This window comes from Saccostrea echinata, unplaced genomic scaffold (assembly GCF_033153115.1).
Source record: "Saccostrea echinata isolate AGI-Se365-2 ecotype Australia unplaced genomic scaffold, CSIRO_AGI_Sech_v1 ptg000009l, whole genome shotgun sequence".
NCBI classification, from domain to species: domain Eukaryota; kingdom Metazoa; phylum Mollusca; class Bivalvia; order Ostreida; family Ostreidae; genus Saccostrea; species Saccostrea echinata.
The window spans coordinates 47,888,490-47,911,560 of record NW_026889758.1 but is presented as its reverse complement, the minus strand read 5'-3'; the positions used below and the strand labels follow the sequence as shown (position 1 = coordinate 47,911,560).

At 32.9% G+C, this 23,071-nt stretch overlaps 2 protein-coding genes across 2 annotated transcripts; one reads left to right on the top strand and one right to left on the bottom strand.

Annotated features, from left to right (window-relative positions):
* Positions 1–5,243: 5,243 nt before the first annotated feature.
* LOC133182945 (isthmin-like) lies at positions 5,244–13,529 on the top strand. Its single transcript, XM_061317836.1, has 6 exons — positions 5,244–6,121; positions 10,923–11,304; positions 11,435–11,584; positions 12,453–12,545; positions 12,654–13,062; positions 13,161–13,529. Exons 1-6 carry the CDS (start codon positions 5,825–5,827, stop codon positions 13,258–13,260), a joined length of 1,431 nt encoding a protein of 476 aa, XP_061173820.1. The 5' UTR covers positions 5,244–5,824; the 3' UTR covers positions 13,261–13,529.
* On the bottom strand, positions 13,525–21,019 carry LOC133182946 (hydroxyacyl-thioester dehydratase type 2, mitochondrial-like). The gene is made up of 4 exons (XM_061317837.1): positions 20,757–21,019; positions 14,690–14,772; positions 14,480–14,580; positions 13,525–13,770 (listed from the first exon to the last, which is right to left on the bottom strand). The coding sequence occupies exons 1-4, from the start codon at positions 21,017–21,019 to the stop codon at positions 13,723–13,725; spliced, it is 495 nt and encodes a 164-aa protein (XP_061173821.1). The 3' UTR covers positions 13,525–13,722.
* Positions 21,020–23,071: the final 2,052 nt, after the last annotated feature.

Here is a 23,071-nt window from a genome sequence, read left to right as displayed (position 1 = left end):
AATGTTGACGTCAAATGAGACTGTTGATATCATTGTTTCATCAACTTGTTCGTCAATAGCTTTTCTCGTTTTAGAAATTGTTCGTACGTAGAGCTTACTCTTGCATATCGAATCAACTTGGAGACATGAACTCCATATGCAGGTGATAAGGGTATATTGCTATATAAATACGGGAAGTTGACAATAGAAAAGTTGAAGTCATCACGTTTATCATTAAGTTTTGTTGTTAGGTTACCAATAACGTCTTTCATACAACATGCAACAGAAATGAAGAATTCTATAGGAAGTAAATACCAGCATCAGGAATAAAAACTTTTTTTCTAAATTCATATTGTTATAATAACACTTTCATTCTGATATATTTATACACACACATTCTGAGGAGAGTTTGGGTATATATATTGTTATTATTCGTCCGTCCGTCTGTCACGCTTTCCTCTTCCTCAAACTCCTCTTACAGTTTAAGCAATAACCAATCATATCTTGGAATATGATAGATGATGTCCTGTAGATGTGCAGTAAGGTTTCAAAATTTTCAATTTCATCCTGAGGCCCAAATTGGAGTCGAAAAACGATGTATTTTCTACAAAAACCTGGTTCCCTGAACTCCTCTTCTGTGGATGATTACGCCAGGCGATGGGCCAGACATGAAAAAGAAGACCTTGACAATATGTCAGAATGGATTAAGTGTATCGGATGTATGTTAGAATCTCGTATTAAGCGATTAAGGGACAATATGAAAACCATCTATCCTTCTGTGTTTAATAATTCAGAAAGAATTAGATATATTACACGATCAGTATGTACAGGTCCCAGCTGACAAGCAGGTAACAACATTGTTTTTGTTTGTAAGCCTCATTATTTGAATTGTATTTTAAAGGAAATGGGATTTAATTCTACAAGTGGTAATCCAGCTTATGCCATAGCTCCCTTTTAAGGAGGAAATTCTTCAAAATCAAATGCCAGTTTTAAATATTTTTAATATTCCAAACAACCAAAATGAATTTGAATTACCATATCTATATTGAATTCCGAAACTTCATAAAAATCCTTACAAATAAAGATACATAGCGGGTTCCAGTAAATATTCTACCAAGCCTCTTTCTTTATACTCCTCACCAAAATATTAACAGCAGTGAAGGAGAAACTTCATGAGTACTGTGCAACAATATATTCGAGAAGTGGTGTAAATCAGATGTGGATTCTTAAAAATTCCAGGAAAATTTGAATACACAAAATTTTACCAAAATCAATACCATCAAAACTTACGACTTTTCAACTCTATACACAACCATTCCCCAAGACAAATTCAATGACATCATTGTCAGCTGCTTTTTCAATAAAAATGGAACTCGTAAATTTACTTACCTTGTCATTGGTCACTTGCAAAATTATTTTGTTAAAAAACATTCTGTTTGTAGACACAAGTACTCTGAAGTTAATATTGAAAAGATGCTTGAGTTTCTGACTGACAATATCTATGTGATTTATAAAGACCAGGTCTTCCAACAATCTGTTGAAATTCCCATGGGTACTAATTGCGCCCCATTATTAGCAGACCTATTTTTGTTGTATTCATATGAAGCAGAATTTATTCAAAATCTTATACATGAGAAGAAGAACACACTTGCTGTGGCCTTCAGCTCGACATTTAGATATATCGACGACGTATTATCAATTAACAATAGTTATTTCCATTCACACGATATATCCCAGTGAGATTAAAAAAAAGATACCACAGTCTGACACATCTGTTTCATATTTGGATATTTTTCTAGAAAAAGACGTTAATAGTAACCTAACAACTAAGTTTTATGATAAACGTGATGACTTTAACTTTTCAATCGTCAACTTCCCTTACTTATGAAGCAATATACCCTTATCGCCTGCATATGGGGTTTACATCTCGTTAGATTCGATACGTAAGAGCATGCTCCACGTATAAACAATTTAAAAAACGAGGTAAGTTATTGACAAACAAGTTGATGAAACAAGAATATCAACAGTCTCATTTAAAGTCATCATTTTGTAAGTTCTAAGGCGATATAATGACCTTGTCAGTAAATACAAGTTATCATTTAGTCAAATACTGACTGACGTTTTTCATCCTAATTGTTAGGCCATAATTTACACACTGAATTGTCTACGGATTTGTCCGTTATTTTGCAAAATGATTTGGGGTTACTGCAGATTTGCAATAAGGTTTCAGAATTTTGATTTTCATGGGGTGGGGGTGAGGTCGAAAAGCTACGTTCCTGTACAAAAACCTTCTTTAAACTCCTCTTACATTTTTGGTAGTAGCCTATTCAGGTTTAGGAATATGATTGATGGTGTCCTGTAGATGTAGAATAAGGTATTGGAATTTTCAATTTCACCCTTGGTAGCGATAGGGGGTCGAAAAACGACGTTTTCCTACAAAAACTGGTTCCCTGAACTTTTACATTAATGCAATTACGCAGTAGCAAATTCAATTTTCTTTTTTTTTGGGGGGGGGGGGGGATATGATTGGTGGTATGCTGCAGATGTGCAACAAGATTTCAGAATTTTCATTTTCACCCTTGTGGCCGATTGGGCGTCGACGTACTGTACATGTGCAATACGGTTTCGGAATTTTGATTTTCACCCTTGGGGTCGATTTGGGGTCGAAAAACGACTTTTTTTCTACATAAATCTGGTTTATTGTGGCTTCGTTCTTGGCTTACTAAATATGAAGTTGAGTACATTTACGCATAGAGTCAACACACACGTGCGGGCATTACTGTCTTACGACAGCATCTAGTTTATAATTGCAAACAAACAATTCATGCAACAAAAAAATGTATATTCACAAATTCACGGATTCTTGTCCTTTCCACAATATCGATGAGTTCAGGGAACCAGGTTGTTGTACAAAAATATTTTTTAACCCTCATTTGGCATCTAGGGTGAAAATGAAAATTTCAAATTCTTTTTGCACATGTGCAGGGCATCACCAATCATATTCCAAAAGATGGATTGGCTGCTGCTTAAAACTATGATGTAGAATTAGTTTGAGGAAGAAACCAGTGTGACAGACGGACGGACAGGATAACAACAATACACCCGAACTTTCTTTAGAAAGCGCGGGTATAATATTTTCCCTTCAGATTTGTACAAAGCAATGTGTTTCCTCATGAACTTGCAAGGACAAGCATGAATATCTCCATGACGTCAAAAATATAGCGAAATATTTTTTTCCTCTCAGAAATGATAGTTCAATGAATAATTTGTGACTAGTTACATGTATCGGATAAATATCTATATAAATATAAGATACAAATCTAATTTTTGAAAATTCATGAAATATGCCAGCGTAAAGCGTCGTAGTTCATGTCCTCATGATTTTTCAAAATCAAATTCATTTCTTCATTGAATCTATATAGAAATGCACTGCAAAGGAGTATAAATGTCATTACAGTATTCTCATATGAGTTTTAAGTATTTTCCACGGCAAAAATGGCCAGTCTTTAACCTCTAGGTTTACTTAATGAATTGTGTTGGAAAACGCCATAATTGCTTAAAAACCAGAGAAACCTCCTATCTAAAATTTTAAACACTGTCAATCATTGACTCTTTGAGAAAAACCGAAAATTTCTACAGTCTGTTGAAACGGTTTACCTTTTAAATAATGTGACAAGTGGGGGCGGGTTCTATAGTTTAACTTATACTAAGTTTCCAGGGATCAGATTGGTTGATTTAGGAGATGTCTAGAAGAAAATATCTTTATAAATCTATAAAATCTTTGGAAATATGACGAATTTTGAAATTTGACCTGGAGGTAGGGGGCAAAACAATATTATCGTTCGCAGTCCTCCAGAACTGGTTTCTGCGTTCTTCACTTGACTCCCAACCCGGCTGTTTTATGGTAAGGAATACATGTATCTCCAATTTTAAAATTTATTGCACGCATTAATTAATTTGCTTCAAATTTTTGATGCGCATAATATTGAATTATTGCTCTCTTTAAATGAATTATATTTAAGGATATTTATAATTGATTTGGTGCCCGCAATATTTCAATTAAAGACAGCAATAATTCAACGTATCGATATCTTAAATGATGATCTCTTTGATTGAATTGTTGCTCGCTTTAAAAGAGTGGAGGCGCGCATTTACACTTCTAACAAAAACTATTGTAAAATATCTTCAATTAAAGAGATCAAGAAATAATTTATACTCTATAATAATAATAATAATAATAATTAGCTCTTTATTAGATTTTTTCACATTTTTGAGCTCATCAATTGCAAAAGTGAGCATCAAAAGATTCATCAATTGAATTGATGACGAAATAATTGAATTAATGCGCGCATCAAATTAATTATTGGTCTGATCAATTTAATTGATACACACATCAGATCAATTATTTCTCTCGTCCATTTAATTGATGACAGCAATAATTGATTTTATGAACGCAAAATTCAATTATTGCGTGCAATAATGAAATTAACGATATCTTTAAATAATTAAAGATATCTTCAAAAATTTAATTTATTAATTTTAATTTTTACCATAGCACCGCCTTTTGAAAATAACCTAAGAATTGCTTTCGTGGTCTTCATAATTCGCGTGAATTTTATTTTTACGTGCAGCGTATGACAAGATTTCATTGAATTTATGATCATGCTTTCAAAGTTCGTTGGTCATTTTTTAATTATTGCTCCATATATGTACAGATCATGATTTGCGAAAATTTATCTACCAATAGTACCACTAATACAGAAGCTTCTACGCAAAGGAAATTGTTCAACTGTATTTAAATTGACCATTGATAAGGTACATATTTTTTTACACATTGCTAGAAATTAAAGGATCACAGATATTGGCTAAAATGATAAAGAGGAGTGTGTGAGGGATACAAGATTTACACCGAAATGGCCAATGTTTGGGAAAGGCATTTTGTTAGGTTTTTGTTGTTGTTGTTGTTTTCCCTCTGTTTTTTGTAAAACTCGAACCAAGTGACCGACTTTTAAATCTTTCCTATGCTCCTCTCCACGGGAATCGCGGTAGATCACAACATTTATTGTCACTTTGATTTAAGCAATATCCTCAACACAAACCCGGGAACCGGGCTCAATTCAGCAAACGTCAGGAATCCCCGCGTGTATAGCGTGTAATTTGACGACTCAGCAATTACATATGCTAGTTTTATGATTTTTTGGTATCATTTGTAACCATAAAAACGTTAAAAACTACACGATTGTATTGGGTTTAGAGAAGCTGTATAAAACCTGTTGATTGTAATCGCGCGCGGCTTTGTCAAAATTTCGACTCAAGCGCGAAGCCTAGAGTGATTTCCGAGCCTGACATTAACCATGTTTCATTCGAAGAATCCCCTACAGAATGCCATGTTTCACCGACCATGCATGAGAAGTACCGAAGATCCACCCTCAATTTTGTTCGAATGGTCAGTGTTGCCAGATAACGAGTTGTTGTAATTCGCCATTCATCTCCGCTCGTAAAGATTTCAACACTTCATTGTAAAATAGGAGCGCGCAAGAAACATTGCTTCACCAACAGAGGCGGGGAGCAGTAAAAAAAAGTCTTGCCCGATCTGTTTCTTGGACCAGACCCAGAAAGGAAGAGGTTTAACAAAAATGACCCCGTTCTCTTCTGGATACCTTGTGAATCACCTATTTACTTCGATGATATAACCTCTTCATTCTTTTTTGAAGTAGGAAAACTCCAATTACATATGTAATACGTTTTTTAAGTTGGAGCACCCGCTGGTTTAATGAAGGAACAGGTACAAAGATCTATTCTGTGTGGGGGAGAGGAGTTGCTAATCGGTCAGTAATTAGCCCCAATGGGATCCCTTGCTATAACGTCTCGCGTAGTAAACCCACCCAGTAGATCTGACAATGAACTGCCTGTCACCAGTGAAAATATTCACACGGAAAATAACAATTCGACACATGACAAGAACAAGAAGACGTTTCTCCGGATCATGGAAAAAGTGAATATGGTTTTCTTGATTGTTTTGGTGTGTTACTTGTCATGGACGATACCCGCTACTTTTGGCTTGTTTGATCCGCCCAGCTCTTCATCATCGACATTACTTCAGAGTAACAGATCGTTATTAAATGGGACGGAAAGATTGATTGTAAGTAATGAAGTTTTTCAAGTATTTTGCTGTAAATTATTCTAGATCTTAATTCAAAGACTCATTGAAACACAAAATTGAATTTTAATTATATAAAAAAACTAACATCTATGAATTTCATCTGAACTCTTTTATACAAAACTATTATTTGTTTCTATAAGGAGTAGATTCTAAAATACTGGAGGACCTCATACTTTTGGGTCAGCTATATCTGTTGAACTAAGCTTGACTCCACGATTAGGATCATTAAGATAACATGTTTACTTTTATATTAGTAAAACGCTAAATTTTTAAATATCAGCATTTAAAAACCATGCACCCACCGATTAGGATTTCAAACTTTCATAAGATTTGACATGTAAAAGCAGGCACCCCTAAAGAATATTTTTTAATGTTCCCATAAAATTAGTAAGATTCATTAATTTTGATGTAGAACTTTATCAACCATTTACAGATCATTTTATCTGCTTTAAGTGGTATTTACTTTTGAAGAATATCAAAAATAAAATCAAATGTTTTGGAAGATGAATTTAGGAAAGCTTTGAGGTAAAAATATATAACTTCTTCAAAGCGAGTAAATAAAGTTCGTTAAAGAATTTAGATGAAGTCAAATAGCGTATTGCACTTGGTTTGACACCCTACAACCCAATGACCCGACAGACGGTCTTATCATGTGACCCAATCAATGTTAATGATCGAAGTTATCAGTACGCTTGGTTGGGGAGACGGAGGGTGGGCATGGTAACGCTGTTGCACGCGCCCTTGCGCTTTCCCATATTTTCTTTCGACAAGGTTATCGACCTTCAATCTACAGTTTTTAACTTAATTTATTTATTTGACAAGTAATTAGAAAACTCCAGATAATGCAATAACAGGAGTGACAGTTTGATTGCTTTTGCGTCTAAATTGATAAACATGCATCTGAAGTGTTAAGACTTACATTTGACCCATTTTTCAAAACTTTATGACGGGTTGTTTCGTTATAAGATACAATGCTATAAAATTGATAAACTTATATTGTAATGTGAGAGAATAAATCGCCCTAATGTGAAAAATCGCTCCACCGGGATTGTGGCTGGAATAATGATTTAAAATATTTATACACACAACTTATGGGGCTTATATCTTTATCTATTCTTCTATTGTTATAGATAGAATCCGTTTAAAGTTGTCTGATTGAAGTCTAATCCAAAAATTCCAATATGTGTGAATGTACTTCCGTCCGTATACAAGATCAAATGCAAAATTGTTTTTTTCAACAGCTTTATTACAGAAAACGAATTAAAAATTCCATTTCATTTAGATTCTAAGTTATAATAGTATATTAAGGCGTGAATCTAGAATATCAGTGTGATGCCGTTTAGTAAACCCTCCCCATAGCAAACCTCCCCAGGAAAGTTTAATGTTAATATTCTCCCGATGAATCAATCTCTTTATAGTCAACATTCCCCAATGCATAGAACCACCCCATCCCCCTTTCCGAAATTTTTATTACATATTAATTATTATTATGTGGAACAAATACTCTATACTGTAAAACTTGACAGTAAGGAAGTCCTATAGTCTGCTATGGATTTATTGGTTCCTTATAACCATATTTTATCTATACAAGAAAGGGTTGTTATATGGGGAATCGGGAAAGAACACAACTTCCTTATAAGCGAGATTTCCTCATATCTGAGTTCATTATAATCGAGTTTTGTTGTAGTGAACCTTACTTCATAGGGGAAAGTTTTTCACAAGGTAAATCTTCCAAGAGAATGACTTACTTTGGGTAAAGGTTTGCTATAAAGAACAAATCCAAGATTGCATCTGCAAAAACGTTATTATAGAAAATAAACCAATGAAAAATTCCATTTCATTTCGATTAGAATGCACAATAGTAAATTAATGTCGAATTGTTAAGCAAAATATAAATGTATGAAAATTCTCAATTAAAGTGTTCAACCTTTTTTCTTTAAAGTGAAAACAAACTTGGTTCTTTCAAACTGCAAACAAGCAACTAAGGTTGAATTGGATCTTCAGTTCATAGAACGCAAGACTTCTAAAGCTTAACGACATATTGGTAGCGACTTATAGAACTGTTTATAAAATAATCACATTAAATAATAACCTTGAATTAATCGATGAATTAGAAGTACAGCCCTTCTTCAAAGAAATTTTTTTAATAATCCAATTTGTAAAATTATCTTTTTAATCAAACATCATAATAAGGAATATTAGAATAAACAGTAAAAACATACAGGTAATAGTTTATTTTCGTGCCTTCCCATTATAATACCATAACATTTTACCCCTGGCTGATATATCCATTTTAAATTTTTTATCATAAAGGATTAGTATTTTTGTTCGAGGGTAAAACAATAAAATATCACCGAATTCCTAAATGAAAGATTGAACTGCTAATGAATTTAAACACTTTCGTCTTTTGAAGTATCTCAACCCTCTACCTGTTGCAAAGAAAAAATACCAGGTGTACGCTTCTCAATCAACAGGCAGCATGCGGCGAGAGCAATTTTTAGAAGTTCGTTTGTTGCAATTAGAACTTTTTCCTGCCAAAAGGTTGAACTAATTACATAAATCAATTGCGTTTGTTTGTATTTAAATTTTCTAAGTATTATATCAGTGTATCGGTGGTAAATCTGGAGATGGTATCTCCATGCCAAGAAAGAAAGAAACTATAGCTGATTCACCCACGCGGGGGGAAATGGCGCTAACGAAGCATTATTTTAAGACGATTGGCGAACTTGGCCCTTTGTTTTTATCTTGTGGCAAAGATAAATTTCTCACACTATCCAAATTCAAAGGAAAACATTCCTTAAAACTAAGATCTACAATTTGATTGATGTTAAACAGCGATTGGTATCGATTTATCAGATTCTAGAAATGCTTGACCTTCAATTTTCTCAATCATCAGCAACAACTTGTTACAATTTAACAAAAGTCTGCGAGAAAAAATCAAACTCTTTGAATTCTTTCACCTTGTTAATTTTTAGAACACTCGAAAATGCTTTAAGTATCATGGATCGTGAGTTCTCAAACTCCTTAAAGTCAGGTCATATAGATTTCAAAGTTCAAAGATTCTTAGAAAGCGCAATACTCTATCTGTATCAAAAAGACACTTGACACGATAGACAACGTATTTATATCAAAAGAAACTTTCATTTCCAAAATAAAGTGTATTATATAAAAATTGAAGGAAACAAAGCTCGAAGCATCTTAGATATAATTATAGTTTCAGAAAATGTAAAAGTTAAAAATAAATGTTCCCAATGAAAGGAAATACTTGTACCAGATCAAGGAATCATCTTTGTAAACACAGGTTCCTGTTTAACTTAAGAAAAACTTTCCTCATTTGATACTACAAAAGAGCTTGAGAAAACTGTCATCTAAACTGATTTTTTTTAATTGTCTCACTGATTTAATAATTGCGTTTTACAAAAACTTATTTAATTTTGCTTGTATTTAATTAAACAAGTTACTGTGCCCTTTCTATCTAAGCACATAGAACGCTGGTGTTACATGTAAGTATATCAAGTGATGGTTTTGTAAATCTATCCCCTCCTCCCCTTCCAATAAAGAGGATTTGAGGTTTCTTAGTAGAAAATGTTTTTCTTTGAAAACTTTCTTTTTAATTAGAATTATTTATTTCGTATGTCAAGATTCATTGTATCTTGCCGTTCTCAGGACTTAGCTTATATGCTTAGCTTTGCTTTGCATCTGAAATAGCTTCCTAGGTGTCGGTGACTCGCATTTCAGATCTTCTATGAATGAAAGGTTAAATTATAAATTCTCATAATATAAAACATGAATGAAATTAAAGATACCATGCAATTAGGTCCACTTGTTTTGCTGAATTTCAGAATACAGTAAAACTTGTTCATGGTGAACATGGATATTGCGAATTCGTTTACAATATTAAACATCAAACCTATTTTTTCCAAGTATTCAAAAATAATGAATTACCTTATAAGGGGTATTTTCTGCGGTTATTCAATTTTTGTGGAATTTGGCGGGAAGAACAAATCGTCAGAAATAAAATCTCAGAATTACCTTAACATATTAAGATAGTATGCATCATCTTTCATTCTCAGATGTGGTAAGTAGCCGGACGGCGAGTTAGTTTTTAGCCCGATTTTACCCGTAATTTTATAACTAATACCTGTACAATATAAATAAAAAAGTTTCTTTCTTTGATGTGAAATAAATGTTATATGAACAGGCACATAAAGATAGTATTGCAATATAGCTATTGTTTTGTTGTCATTCACCCTGAATATGGTAAACATTTCAATTTTCAAATAAGTAAAACATCACAGTGTTCTAACCAATCCTAATATTCGCCTACAAATGATTTTATTTTATTTTATTTTTTGCGCATTATTGCAACTGCAGGAATTGAAAACGTATACATTAATTAATTTAATAGCCTATCTTTCAGAGATCAAATCGCCAAAAATTTCCATCCGCATAAAATACCCGTTATACAGTATATATTGTAAAGTACGGTCTCATTCGCGAACTCAGTCTCGAAAAGACCGTGAATATTAGTGCTTTGCGTGCGCCGCAGTAAAATTTTAAATGATGGAGAAGCCTGTACATCACACACATTTTACCAAGTATTAGAAAATAACGAAACATTAGCTGGAAATTAGGGATTACTGATATAACAAAGCAATTTCAGGCGTTCTTTGTGATTTGATATGACAATGTTTTCTGTATTTTGTCAAATTATTCAACAGTATTAATATAAAATTAATTATATAATATCATATAATAGTGTTGTTTTTATCATTTGTAGGTAGATACAAATGTTGCAAATAAAGTGATACAAGGTTTTGTTGACTTTAACAATGAATCAAAATCTACGACATTCCCAGCAAAACATTCCAAGAAATGGAAGGCAGCAAAGAGAAGACGACAGAAAAAGAAGCTGAACAAAAAGCGAAAGAAAAATAAAAATAGAAAGAATAAATCCATGAAAAGAAAGAAAAGTAAAATTTTTCATAGATTGAAACCTATCACAATCCGTCAGATTATTGAGATGGTTGCACAAGAAGCACTGACTAAAACATCCGGGTCCTACGATTATAATCAATTGGAGGCGGAAATTTTGAGTAACAATTTCCTGCCAAAAACACCAGTTTCCAGTGACGAATCATCAGTGAAACTTCAAATTGATGGTAAGTTTTTGTTGTAGTTTTTAATAAATAAATACTTAATTTTTGAAAGGTTTCCTTCAGAAATGAAAGCATTTTCTAGCGACTTATATAGTTTTGTGTGAGTACATACAGTTATATGTCTGATTACCAGTTGATTCTTCGGCAGCAAGTTCCAAAGAATGGTCGTCTTGGAGTTTGTGTTCTGTTACATGTGGGATGGGACAACAAGAAAGATCACGTGACTGTGGATCAGCGTGTCGTGAAATGGAAACACAGGCCTGCTACCGCAGACGCTGTTATGGTAATATGGATAAACCTAGGAGGAGGGGGGTCACTTCACTTCTGATGGGTTTTGAGTGAATCTGTTTCTACATGTAGACCATTGGTCATTTGCAAAATTATACAATATATCCTTCTGAACTCGAAATAAACATCTGTTTCATATTTGGATAATTTTCTAGAGAAAGACGTTAATGGTAACCTAACAACAAATCTTAATGATAAAGGTGGTGACTTCAACTTTTCTATCGTCAGCTTCCCTTATTTAGTTAGCAATATACCATTATCACCAGCATATAGAGTTTATTTCTCCCAGTTTATTCGATAAGCAAGAGCATGCTCTACGTCCGAACAATTTCTAAAACGAGGCAAGCAATTGACAAATACGTTGATGAAGAAACAAGAATATCAACAATCTCGTTTAAAATTAACATTTCGCAAATTCAGTGGTTGATAAAATGACCTTGTCAGCAAATACAGTCTATCGTTAAGTCAAATGTTGACAGACGTTTCTCATACAAATTGTTAGGTTATTATTTTCACACTGAATTGTCTACAGATCATGACAAAGAGCACACACGGTGGGTATGACCAGTCGACGGGATGCTTACTCCTCCATGGTGCCTAATCCCACCTCTGATGTTTTAGAGGTCCGTGATGTTTTAGAGGTCCTTGTTTGCTCTGCTCCAAATTTATATTGTTCCAATGGACGTCTGAGCTTGATTACTGTTCGTCATCTCTATATTTCATCGACATTTTGTACTTTTATTATACTTTTTGTCATGAACCAACCAAACCATGGATTATAAATATATCTGCATCTTTCTCAAAATTCATTTCGGTATTTATAATATGCAGTTTGATGTAATATCAAGTTATCTGTATTGCAGATGATTCTGTAAGAAAAAAGAACAAATTTGCCTGGGAGTACGAAAATATCATCCCAGATTCTACGTTAAGACCAAAGGATTTCATCAACCCTGGTGAGATTGCAATATAATATGTCGAGCTGTTTTCAGATTTTGTGTTATGTTTCTTTTTCAAAATCGTTTTTATAAAGATTTTTTTCTAATAAATCTTTTTTTTTTTAGAGAAAGATGTATGTAAGAGATGGATGACTTGTAATAAAGACACAATATCATCTTATCTGAAGCGTGCAGCTCTCCCCAGCTGTCCTTGCTTGTATCCATTGCACCTGGGATATAACCCCAAAGTCTGGGACCCCCACACCAAAAAACACTACAGCTGGACTGACGTAGATACAAAGGCAGAGGGCTTATATGCGTACAAACCTAGCGCTAAGTTCTGCATAAGGTCAAAACTTTTCAAAGGTGTGAAGACATTGTCATCCCAGATGTGTTGCTATGACAACGATTTCAAACTTATCACAAGAGGCAAAGGGGCTGGAACCCCAAATTTGATTAGTCCAGAAATGTCCCCTGAACTCCACCACAAACTGGATATTAATCCATGGATTATTTGTAAAGGTGACTGGTCCAGGTAAGTGTCCCCTTTTGACGTAATAAACAAAGTTAGTTCTACCGTTTTTAGAAGAGGTGGAAAAAATAAAAGTTTGTCTTTTTTCCTGATGTTTGCAGGTATAACCAAATTCTACCTCCAGATAATGGCCGAAAATGCTCTTCGAATCCAGATGATAATGTCATTTTGCAACAGAGGGTAGACAGTGAAAATTACTAACAGGACGTGGATGCAATATGACGTCATAAACAAGGTGCCTGTTATTAAAGGACATTGTTTCGGCAGGACGGAGTAAAATTTTCCACTTCCGGTGTTACGAGTCCCATTTTTCGTATTGATGTGTGCTTGATTTGTTGTGACATGCACAAATTTTTTGTGTTGTTGTTGACACAACTGTTCGCTCATACGGGTATCTGGATATTTTATTTTGTATATAAAATGGTTTTATTTTCATAATGTATAAAACTAATAAAATCAACAACATTTGTTTCTCACTAAATTTAATGTCATACAAAATGGAATTCCTCTTTCGAAATTTTAGCAAATATATGCAAATAAAGAGAGTAAGATTATTCATGTAAATAAAGAAAGCTCATTATCATTAAAAACATACAAATAACCAGTCGCAAACAGAAATCTCGTTCATAAACGATCCTTACAACAGCCCCGAGTTTGCAAGATCTACTTGGTATGAAGTAACATTATTTTGGCTACACCCTGCATCAGGACCTGTGTATAAAAAATTGCATATGAATAGTAAATACAAACATCATTATTGACGACATCAAAACTTTACATTTTATTTAAGTTATTCTAAAATGTACATTGTATATTATTTTGACAGTCCCATGGAAACCCATAAGTTTGTCTGTTAACATGTGCGTATGCCCAGATGTGAAAATTGTCTGTGAACGGGTTACGTATGCCTAGATATGAAAATATACTGCAGGGTATCTGCTTGTATTAATTTGATGTGTTAAGGAAGCTCTAAACACTAATGAAAAATGCTTTTTGGACTGAGAGAAAAATGTATCATATAAAGGAGCAACATATTCAGTGAATCTAGTTCATTTTCAACATAGGGTACCTGCCTTATTTTTGCAGAAAAAATGTTCAAAGACAATGAACTATTTGTGAACAGAAATCATTGCTGTTTACTTGCATTGGGAAAATGAATGGAAATAATGTATTCAATTACTTAATCTTGGTCTAACATAACATTAAGAATACTTTAATTCATAAGAAATTGTGTCATTAACTGTAGATTCCCATTTATTCTATTTTTCTTCTAAGGGCAGATCACTCTAACTCAATAAAACTACCCTACAAATAGAACTCTTTAGTGTGCAGTGTTTAGAGCTTCCTTAACTTGATAGTTTGTGATTAGAACATCAAGATTTTTAATATTCTACGCACTTTGCCAAAGTCGCATCTGTACCTGTTTATTCTCAGTCCGGAAGGCAGTAGTGTAGCACTTCATGATTGACTTCCGGACCTCAAATACCTCTACTTCCGCCGTCACAGATTCCCCAACAAATGCTACGTAATAATTCAATTGCAAATTAATAAAAGGGATCATTTGTTATGTAAAAAATCAACAAGAAAAATTTCATTTTTTTGTTAAGGAATTGAGCACTAATCTTGACACCTGGAGCGACGAATTTCATTTCCTGTGATAAGTACACGGCCCCTGGGCCCGGAAGTTTCGTAGAGCACACCGCTGAGATCAATCTGCAAACAAAGAATGCACTATTACATTCAGACCGATTCATGATTTTCCCTTCTTTATTCAACGTTTTTCTGCTTTAAGGATGTCCGCTCCTAAGCCAGGAACAATTATTATTTAATCGAATAAGTATCATGTTTTCCATGTTTGAAATAATTGATAAGATAATAGCTGATCCCGCCTACAGTGTGACGTAAAAAACGTCATAGCGGTTCAACATTTCTTCGACAGGTTCCAATATCTCACTCAGTAGTCGATCTTTGATTTTTTTTTTTCATGGACCGCTCAGAAAAAAACCCATTGGAAATAGTATTTCACAAAAGGGATTATTATTCGGCGCTAGTTCAGTGATCTGCATTCCATAAAGCTGGGGTATTAGAGGTATACAGATATGATAACGTAGGTCCAAGAAAATTGAAATTCATGAGATACTATGTGTACATACTATTCTGGAATCATTTGTCTATTGTGTAGAAGGGAGGAAATTGATATTCTTGAAAAACAATATATTTTTCAACTGAGATGTATATAGTTTACACAAGGAAAGCATAACGTGATAGGATTTTGGGGCAATTTTATAGCGGAATTCATTGTACTTTTGGTGACATTAACCACTTCTGTGCCACAGGGCCGATTTTGGGCCGATCACACAGTTGCGTAGAGTGCCACGGGGCCGATTTTGGGCCGATTTTATTGAACTGAATTGTGACCATGTATTTCTTTTACTTTTATTCACCGTAAATAATTGTTAAACCTTTGCACCTTTTTATTGCATAATATTAAAGTTTTTCATGACTTATTTGTAGAATATCATGAAATTTCAGGCAAATATATGGATAAACGGAGTAAAATTCATACCACTGATGACTCCATGAAATTTTCCAGATAAATGAGTTGTTATTCATAATTATTATTATTGAATATACTCAATGAGATGTATATTGTACACGATTTCATTTCAAATGTATTTTTTCGTACTATTTTAAATTCAATTTATGAGGTATACTCGTCTATTTTTGCAGCAACGTTTAGAATCAACGTAAATTTTGCGTAAATTGCATCATAATCACGAGTACGTGTAAGCCAAACCTTGAGAAAGGTTCCGAGTTTATCGTTCTCCAGTAATTCAGGCCGTTAGATTGATTGATTGTTTGTTTATTGTTTAGCGCCGAGTCAGCAATATTTTAGCCATATTTCGGCGGCAGGTCCTTAGAATATTCCACAAATACGACTAGGCGAGGAGGGGCGGTTCGGACCCCCCTTTACTTACTTAATTTATATAAATAAATGGCGTCGGACCCTTCAAGAAGCACAGACCACATACGGGGGTGTAAGATATATAATGAAAGTGACTCCCCCTCTCTCTCTCTCTATCTTCGTGAAATAGAATTTTGTGATAAGAGGATTTTTCCCCTTGTAAAAAAATCTAATTCGGGTATAATAGGACATAAGTGATGTGATAGTGTCAAGTTTATTCTATTTTGTTACATATGTAGAAATTGCACATGTAATATTTTAAAAAGAACAAATTAAATATTGTTCCCTGTATTGCCTCGTTTCCTGTTTTCGATTGCATTGTATGTTCGATCTATTTTTTCTGGGTGTTCTAGAACACAGGCATAGGACGTATGCCTATATGCAGAAATTACACGCTGCTGAACTAAAAACACCTAATAATTTTTAAAAATATATTGTAAAGATAATCAAAGTTAATAAGTTCATAGGTTTATTTTTGCTATAATTTTCGTCTGAAATTCTCATCATTACCAATACTTTTTTCTGTTTTGTTCCGTTTTAACTTTATGTTATATATAACTTTTAATATTTCATAGATTTTTTTTAGCTCTGTCAGCAAGACGCATGAATACATAAATGTATTACAGTGAAAGGGGTAATCCGATGATTTTGATATCCATGCTTGATGATGTGACTGATATGATCATATTTCTTCCAGAATTTAATGAAAAATAACAACGTAATTTTATTGAAATCTCCTAATGAGGAAATACATGTACAGCCAATGAATAAAATTGGTCTTATGACAAAATGTTTTTTTTAAATTTTATTTATTTTGTTATTAGGCAAATGATCTTTTTTTCTTTGTGTAGGATATCCTAAATATATTCCCTATCAATTTGACCGGAAGTACAGATTATTTTAGATTTTTGCTAAGGAAATTGCACCTCCCTCTGATGATGACTTACAGATCAAGTTAACATGTATACAAAATACAAAGTGTGGTTCTATATTTTGCTGATTTTTATTTATTTTTTTTTGAAATCATGCTAATCATGCATCAGGTTATGCTATTTTTGGGACTATGTTCAAGTTCAGTTTATTCAACCCATACCAAAATATTGGTACATGGGGTACATTAATAACATATATACATTATATACAAAACTGGTTAGAGGTACATATACAAGACAAAAATCATGACAGAAGATTGAAAAATAAATAAATAAATTAATTAATTAATAAAAGGGAAAAAACAAAAAGATTCAATTATTTGAAAATCTAATTAAATCTGTGGTAGAAACTTTTCTTAAGCGCACTCTGGTGAAAATGGAGGGGGGTGGGGGAGAAGAAAATGAAAAACAAGAAACAAAAACCATAACAAACAAACTGAAAAAAAACTAAAAACCTCTTTCATTTTGAGGTGATTATTCTGATCATTCTCACTCTTGTTTTTGGCTTCAACACAAAAAAAGGGGGGGGGGTCTTTGAATTAAAAAAAAAAACAATAAATATAAATTAAATATATATAGCAAATGACTATTACTCAAAAATTGGGTGTATCTCGATACAACCCCCCAACCCCCCTTCCACCCGTTAGTACGTACCTGCAACGAAATACGCCTTTTTAAACATCGCCCATCTCCTCACAAACACATGCGATTTCCACATACATTCGTATCGCACATTTAAGGACCCTCTATACACCAGTGCAAAATGTTTTTTGGACATTGAGAAAATTATATTGAATAAAGTTGTACACCCAAACTCAATAAATTGGTGCAATTCAAGATATTTTTTCTTCAAAAATCGACTTTTGATTATCCATCTGCTAATAACATTTTCGGATAGATCAACATATCAAGTTTGTATTCCAAAAGATTTTTCAAGTTAAGTTCATTGGTTAAAAAATTACGTCAATTTGAAATAAAGGTGTATTGTTGATCATTATTTGCTGAGAAACAAGCGTTACGTATCATATAATAGTTTTCCTTTAAGATTTTAGGATGAAATAATATAGATTGTAATAAATCCTCAATGTCAAAAGCAAATCAGTCTATTTACTTTCGTGATAAGACAAAAAAGCTCAACTGTCATAATGTATTTTATGAATTGATGCAGTCAAATTGTCGTATTATATTTTTTCTTCAAATGAATTTCACATATCTCTAAAATTTTATATTTCAAATATGCCTCAAGAAAAATCAAAACTGCCCAGCGCAAATGGGGGTTCTAAATGAATAGAGGATCCATTTATAGAAACGTTAAATAAAATGTTGTTCATGAATTGTGATCTTGTTCTTATTTACACTTTCAAATGCAACAACGTTCCTGTGTAACGAATGTTTCATGAGAAGTAATATTTACTGTTTTTAAGATTAATTCCAACAAAATGGACCAATTCATGAGATGTAATTTCTGCTCTACTTGTGCCATTATATTGAAAATGTCAAAAGAAATCATAATTTGAAGTGCATCATCTATATCATCGTGTCATATTTTCCTTGAACTGTACTATATGTACAAACGGATAAGAGATATATGTAAAATTGTCTGTATAGACGTTTTAACAGAACCTAAAATAATGTAAATAACAATATTTCTGACGGCTTTTAGCTTGAAATCATTTAACCATCAATGGAAACTTCCTTCGTATTTCTGCTTGGGTCAATGCTATAGTTCAACTAAAATAAAATTCTGAAACGTACGTTACTTACATGTAACATAAAATGCGAGTTTAACAGTATCAAAATTATAAGAGAGAAACAAAAAACCCTGATGTAGATTCAGAATAGAAACTCAAGCCTTTGTTTAATCAATATCATACGATTCAGTCTAAAAATGTCTTTCAAAATAATTTCGATTAATGTTTTTCTTCAGAATTAATGTGTGTGTTCAATAATGCGTCTCTAGAATCAGTTTATATTAAAATTTATGCAACTTAAGCTTAAAATGATACAAATCAATCAATAAAGTTTACATTCGAACAATTAGTCATGAAAGAAATTCTGTAAATATTGTTGCAGTTTTGATATATGATTTGTTAAAAATTTCGTAACATTCGTTACCTTCGGTAACGAATGTTTCAACACCTTTCAGGACTAATAGAGGACATTCAGGTGCAGATTGATACTGGTTGCGTAGTTGTTGTCGGTCTTTATATAAATATTAACAGTTACATACTAATTCATTCCATTTGATTCATTTTTATTGCATTCTAGAAAACAAACTCACCAACACTGCCTAGACTTCAGAAGAAAATCATGAAAAGGCAGTACCGTACTCCGGATGTCAAAATTTGAATACTGGCGCAAAATATTTGACTACGTATATGTGCAGAAGATGTTTGAACTCATAAATCATTCTTTTTTAAGAGGTTTAGTAACGAATGTTTCGGTAACGGTTGTTTCATTTAATCATTTTCTCTTAAATAGTAAGCTAACAATAAGACATTGTTAAATCATGGTTGGAGCATGGAATACAGTTGTTGGATAGAAGAAAAAGTATCACATGTTTAACTATGATATCATTCTATTTCATCTATTAAACTAATACAACGAATGTTTCATGCCTATCCATACGCATGTAAAATAGGAAGATAGAATGTAATTTCAAAGTATTGGTAACATATACAAGGCTTTGTACCATTTATTTTTAATTTTCAATAAGTTTCCTTCAAAATAAAACGTATTCCAATCTTACAGGCATACAATACCGAATACTCATACTATATTTAATGTCACAGTCCGTTTTTATTTTGTTTCTGGCGACATGGGGATATCAAATAAAAGTATGGTAATATATTTGTGATTATGCTCAATAATTCATTAAAAGCATTTTACAAATAAATGTTTTGAAGACATATGCTATCTAATTTAAGATTCAACTGTTATTTGTACAAAAAATAGCCATTTAAGTGTAATTATTCGATGTTGGCGACAGTAACGTACGTTTCAAAAAATCACTTTATGCCAAATAAAATATCTCAATATGATTTGTTCACTTCATTTTTGTATTTTTGCCTTAAAGGTTACATATTCATGCATTCATTCAAAAAGTATTTTCTTTGACATTTCATTATTTTTTTACCCTTAACCCCCAGCGACATCATTTGCACCATTTTATTGAGCTTGAGTGTGTAAATATTAAGCTTATATCAATTTAATTTTCAATATATGGTACGTGGCATTTACCTCCAGGAAAAATGTTCTCAGACAGTCAAGTATCAATGAACATAAATCACTATTGTTTACTTCCATGGAGAAAATACATGCAAATAAAGTGTTCAATTAATTTATCTTGACTATTTAAAATGTTATGAATGCTTGAACTGGTTACAAATTAAGTAATATACTGTAAATTTCAATGTTATTATTATGAGATGAAATTAGAAGCGATCTGAGACATCTTGAAAAAGTATCACATCTTTTTACACTATGCATTTCATAGCAATTGAAGTTTACAGAAGAATATCGCCTACTGTATTAAAAAACATGCATTTTCCGAATGCCTTGATACCTATAGTTTTTTTAATCCAAAAATAAAATTGTTGAGCAATTTTCAATCAGGAATACTGGTAATTAGTGCTTTTTTTTTAAGTTTCTTAACTATTTATTTGATGAACTTTAAAGAAATAACATGGATAATCCATGCAGTGACATTTTTGTGAGCATTTAGAAAGCAAAGGTGTTTACTTCAACATTTGTACAGGCCTTACTGTAGTAAATGCGATTTAAAAAAGTTCAAAACTCACCCGTTAATAAGGACACCGTGTACGATACATTTTCCAAACTTGGTCTTTTCAGCAAAGTCGGGATCGGTATGCAATGGGTTGTTGTCCAAACTTAATTTTGCGAAAGAATGTACGTCGTCTTTTGTGAAAGTTTTTGTCAACGAAGCTTTGTCTCCTACATTAACCGATGTATATTTTCTCGTAGAGAGACATCTTGCACACTCTCCCACTATTAAATAATTAGAATATCGCGGACAAAAGCTTTTAAATATGCTCGCACACATTGCTCGTCACGGCGCAAAGGGAGGCAACTTCAACATTCATTGGGTAGTATTAGGATAAACAACACCAGGGATCGACATTAACGGTTGTCCGATTGCCCGGGACAAGTAAATTCTCAGTTCGGGCAAGTGAAATTGTCGACATACTTGTCCGATCGGGCAAGTGAATTTTTCTCATACAAATGTACATATTTATTTAGTTTACATTAATTTATAAATAAAACAATAAATTGAACACTCGATTTCCGCCACGCACCTGACTGACAATGTTTTGCATTCGAAATTCCTTGGTAGCGTTTCTGGATTATACCGTTCATATAAAAATCGATTTTGTTGTTTTCTTTCGTAGGAAATACACTCTACGTCTAACAAAATTTTGTTTTAACTTCTTATTATGAAATTAGATTATTCACGCACAGAATATAAGTACAGTGTAACACATTGTATCCCGATCAAGGTAAGATGTATGTTTCGTAGTAACTATCTTCCTTAAGCGTTGCTTCACAGTTATCGCTAAAAATCACGAATCACAAAATGATCCTACCGCAATTAATTTTCAAAAATATGATTTTTTTAAAAAGGAAACGGAGGGTTATTGCTGCATGGCAGTGTATGTTAACAGGTTAAATTTACAAGTACAGCGGTATACATTTATGTACAAATGCAGGATCGAAATTGTTTCAGGTACCCGGTAACTCAACTTGCCAAATTGACAGTAGTGTATTTCGTCACATTTTTTCTTTTCATAACGTTTGCAGTAATTAATAATTTCGTCTCAAGTTCCATCCTAATTTTGGGCAACCAAGTTTTGCATTCGGACAAGTCAAAGTTTGAGATCACTTGCCCGAAGGGCAAGTGAATCTGAAAGTTAATGTCTATCCCTGAACACAAACTTTTCTTTTTCAGAAGTCAGCAATATATCACAAAGATTTATGTTCATATAGGTAACCTAAATAATGATTACCAGGGTAAGTGTGGAAATTTTGTTAGATTTTGTAATAATGTTAAAAATTGTGTTGCAAAATTTTGAATAGATTTACATAGAAATGGACCCAAAGTCGCATATTTCAGCACTAAAAAACTTACGAATTCTTTCTATTTCAGTTATTTAAGGAATGACTTTAATAGCTACCCAAGTTATACTGTATAACCTGGATTGGGGTAGTTTACGCTTAATAAACCGCGAAGCGATTTTTAAAAAAGCGTAAACGGTTCTAACCCAGGTTATACCAGTATAACTTGGGAAGCTATTAAATTCATTACTTATAATTTAATTTTCCATCATTATTTAGACTAGATTAGTGTAGAAAATAAGATAATTTCTCCTTCAAAAATGCCTTCAAATTGTACATATTTTAAATGTAACGTCAAGCGGATTGATACGTTTTTGACGTAAATCAGAAATGACGTAGCAATAGGATATAAACTAATTTTTTATCCTATCAAATGACGCGTTACAACCTAAATTCAATTATTATTAATTATATCATTTCCATTCAGAATCAGTCAAAAAGTAGATATCAATCCATGCATCAATTTTCTGTTTGTGTTATTTATCCTTAAAAGTCACCAAATTATGTTTAAAACTTATAAATAAAGCCTTTCAAACAATATAAAACTCCAGAAAAAAATCATCGACATGTTTACAGATTAATCAACCGGTAATCTTTAAACACAGGCACTTGTTTCGGTAATGATTTTTTTTAACCCATGGTATAATAATAACACAAGGTATCCAGCTCCGAATTCATAGAGTACCCCCTCCCCATAATCGCACTCATTCACACTTTCAGAGGAAATGTACTGGCAAACTGTTTAACACCATTGTCTTCTACGATAATTTATCTACACAACCATATATGGCATGCATGTCTTTATTTTCTTTTATCTCCGTAAACAGCTTCGGAACTATGCTCGATGAGTGGAAAAGTCTAATCACACCATGATACATGTATGGTATGTGCTAATCCCGGGTAGAGATTTTGATTGGCTAAAAATCTGTTTCCAAAATTACATCGGAAAAATATCGTAGTGTTTTTATGGAAAATGAGACGT